This window comes from Chaetura pelagica, unplaced genomic scaffold (assembly GCF_000747805.2).
Source record: "Chaetura pelagica isolate M959 unplaced genomic scaffold, ChaPel_1.0 scaffold135, whole genome shotgun sequence".
Classification (NCBI taxonomy): Eukaryota; Metazoa; Chordata; class Aves; order Apodiformes; family Apodidae; genus Chaetura; species Chaetura pelagica.
In genome coordinates, this window is record NW_009953649.1 from 3,068,379 (window position 1) to 3,072,402 (window position 4,024).

General features: G+C 40.9%; 1 protein-coding gene across 1 annotated transcript in view; it reads right to left on the reverse strand.

Annotated features, from left to right (window-relative positions):
• Positions 1–3,180: 3,180 nt before the first annotated feature.
• The window catches only part of SAMD5 (sterile alpha motif domain containing 5), a 1,095-nt gene continuing 251 nt past the window's right edge, over positions 3,181–4,024 (reverse strand). The window contains exons 2-4 of the mRNA XM_010000010.1: positions 3,913–4,011; positions 3,591–3,738; positions 3,181–3,296 (exon numbers count right to left, since the gene is read on the reverse strand). Of these exons, the coding sequence (XP_009998312.1) occupies positions 3,181–3,296; positions 3,591–3,738; positions 3,913–4,011 (363 nt within the window). The remainder of the gene's footprint in view (positions 3,297–3,590; positions 3,739–3,912; positions 4,012–4,024) is intronic.

The following is a 4,024-nucleotide window of genomic DNA, read 5'->3' on the forward strand; positions in this document are numbered from 1 at the left end:
TTCCCTACCACAGTGACATTTAGTGACATTATTCCTGTTCAAACCTAGCATGGACATAACCCATCTGTCAAAGTCAGAAGTGTCTCGGTATGGAAGTAAAGGCTCCACTTCCTCTGATCAGGCTGGTTCAGGTCAGTGCTGCACTTCCCTTTGTTCATCTTCATTGAAACTCGGGGTGGTGGGAGGGCCCTGCTCATTGTGGTTTCCTTCCGCCATCAGACCCATCCACCAAAATTTCTACACAGGAAAACAGTATTAATACTACTCCTAATTTTGTAATTAAGGGCAGAACTGACACAATCAAGGAGAACTTTTTAAAAGCAGGTAGATGTTTTGAGATGACACAGATGTTCCACTTGACTCAGAGGTACCATGGGTTCTTGTTTGAAGGGCATTTAAGTCCACCACCTTCACAAGAAGTTTCTTACACACATGCGACTTCTAAGGCTATTAGCCAGCAACAGCAGGCATGAAGCTAAAACAGAAGGCTTTGACATGGAATAAAACCTGACTTCTGTAGAGTTCTTCCCAGTTACAGTTATATTCCTTGGTTTATACCTGAAAAATATAGAAGATGCAATTTGAGTATGTAAGGCCTTGTTCGAGTTTTTCATGGAAATAATCAGGATGGCTTGTGATAATTATCCATATTTAAAGTCACCCAACACACATGGCTTCAATTCAAAGTTTATATGTTTTTAAGAGATTTATATTGAGCTCTGCTAAGTACCTGTTAGTCATTTCTGCTGACTGTAATAAAACTAAGTTAAACTAAATTTAACCATGCCAATACATTTCTATCCTTGTCACTCTGTTGTTTCACCCTTCATCTGAAAATCCAGCAGCAACAATGGAAGGACAAAGCAAAAGGATGCTTTTAACATCTCCACATCCAATGTTCATTTTTTATCTTTTGACATGTCTACAGCACAGGCAGCTCACAAAAGGCTACAAACAAGGCGGAAGCAACAGTTCCAGTTCTCAGGGATGTTTTTATACAAAACTCCAAAATTGTCTGAAAAATATATAAAGTATTCTTCAGGAAACAAGTAATACATACATACACGAACAAGCATCCTTCTCCATTCATAGGTACTACTTTCCATTCACAGATACTGAGAGGAAAAGATGATGGCATTCCCTGTGTGAGCCGTGGACGGAAGTAGGAGACTACTTAGCAGCTCAGCAGCACCAGAAATGCAAATAGATGTCAAACAGGTCAGTGTCTAGTGCCCTGCTCCAGAATATCCATGTGGCCACCTGTAGATGGATGTGAAATAAACAAAATACTTGACAAAAACCTCAAGCTGATTCTTTAATCCTGTGCACAGCAGAGAATACATCAAGTTTCTTCTGACATGCAGAAGTCTGTACACTGCGTATTCTACATAAAAACTATAATACAGGTTGCTTAAATTGTATTCACAGTTTTCTAAAGTTTTCTTGGGTTGTTGTTTTGTTTTGATTTTTTATGGGTTTTTTGTTTGTTTGTTTGTTTTAAAGAGACAGTGTCATAATATGGCTTTCTCCCAAATAAAAACATACAGTATTTCATTTCCCTTGCTCTTAACAGCATCCAATGAATAACATACAGTGACGTGATCTTTTGCTATTCCCTTTAAGCCGTTTTGGGGATGGATTGCTACAGTGGGTGGCATTCAGAGTAACATGTTGAGCAACATACACTCAAATCTTGCCAGGTTTATGGTTTCTTACAACACGCTATGATGTGAAGTGATTCACACTAAGGAGATGGGGAAAATTCTTCTATTACTGTAAAAAAAAATGATGCTATATGTATTTATCATCCAGTGCATTGGCACCACAGGCTGAAATAAAACTAGGAAAGTAGGCTCAGTTGCTCTATTTCAAAATACCACATTTAGATTTAAAGCAATTAAAGCTGAGTGATGCTTTCTGTGTAAAATGAGCTTGCCCTGACAGTTAATCCACCCTATTATCAGACCCATCAAATTAAAATAAGGTGAGCTAAAGAAGAAATCACTGCCAAATATTTGAATTTCCTTGATGTCATATACTGGCATCTTAGGTATTTTACAGTTCTTATGGAGGAGATACAGAAGAGAGAAGGTGAAGGACCCACTTGGTAAGACGGAATTGGTGACTATGAACACACACAAAGTTGAAGAGAAGAAGTGAAATGTAGATATGGATGTGGGTAATGTTCTGCAGCTATACTCATTAGCCAAAGCTTTCATAGAAGTTATTTTATATAAGACATATAACAATAATTTCAAAGGAGTATCAGTCCAATGATGTTTCACTTCAAAGGGAGGAGAAAAAAAAACCTCTGAAATGATAAAAGTACTTTTTGGAAGATGCTCTACTTAGACTAGATGTTCATTAATGTTTTATTAGATTTGGTGATTGCCCTATCAGATCTAAGACACTTTCTCTGACAATGTCATCAGCTGGATGTTTCAGGAAAAGAGAAAACATAAATATCTCGAAACAGTTAACTGTGCTGTACCAGAGAAGTGACTAGTGGCCGTCTATCACCAACTGGAGTCCTGAAATTTACTGCCTATCAGTCTTACTATCTACATCTCCATATTATCCAAGTCGGATTTTACTCATTATCCACACATCCAGGTTCCCTGCAGCAGATAATGAATTCCCAAATTTAATTCCACACATTTCTGGCAGCTCAGACCTGTAGACTTCCCTGTCACCTTGCTTTCATACCTTCATAACCTCTTCAGAGGTAAATATTATCCACAAGTTGAAGGTCAACTGTAATTGCTCAGTCTTTCCAAAAAGTCAGACTTCAAATCATTAAAGAAAATACAGGCATCTTTGCTCATCAAACAACTTTGAAGCACTTCATTCTGAACTCTGAAGCAACCAGGCATTATAACACCTTGTTTTCTTTCACAATTCCTTTCCTCTTTCATTGTATCATCCATTTAATTCTGTATTTTAATTTATTCTGCATATGATGTTTTCAGCAAGAACCTACAGAAGGCTTATACAAAACAATTTCTATCTTTCAAATCACATTAATCTTACATTTTAACGTTTCAAAAGTCAAGAACTAGGTAAATATTTGAGTTTCATCAAACTCGAATGTACTTTTCTGAGACCTGAAGTTTTCTGGTCTTTAAGCAGACCGTGTGTCCTGGATATAGACCAAGCTGCGCTGATTAATAGTTCCAGCGTTTACCAGGCACTACCATCCTCCAGTAAATAAACTCGGGCAACAGAAAGAGTTGTTCCTCCAGCCAGGTTACCAGTTGCTTCATCAGCCTTTTCACCAACTGACACTAATGTATTGCCTTCAACAACAGATGAGAGAGAAGCCATCACTCTCCAACACAATTGAAACGTTTCGCAGAAAAGGAAAAAACACAAAACCAAACAAAACCCCAAACCATTCAGATCATCCTGTCAATTTCTGTCTTCACACCCCAATCAGACTGGACTAAAAGAACAGGTTAATGCCAAAAAAACCCCAAACAATACCAAACCAAAACAAAAAACCCAGGCGAAACCAAACCAAAACACAGCATAACACCGCACCACCCGGTAAGTCCACATCAGGCCAACAAGCGTTGATGGATCTGACCTACTCTGGCCCCACTTCACACCTGGCTGGTGCAAAGTCCTGCCTGTATTTCCATCCAGAAATGCCACAAGCACAGCCGAGACGCCAAGCCCGAGTGCACGGCAGAGGCGGGACCCCAACTCATCTCTTGGTCGATGCCACCACGTTTCCCTCTGAAAACGCCACAAGCACAGCTGAAACACTGAGCACCCGAGCATGGCAGAGGTGGAACCAGGCTCTGCCAGACCCCTCACCTCCAGGGGGATGCCCCCCAACCCTCGCCCGTGGGAGCACTCGTCCCACTGCCACCACAGCCGCAGCGCACCTGGGACCACAGCCCCTCTTACCTTGTTGGAGTAGGGGGGCTTGCTCAGGTTGATGCCGTCGCGGATGAGCTTGTCCCGGATCATGATCTTCAGCTTCAGCCGCGGGTAGGCCACCAGCCCCCCGGCCCCGGCC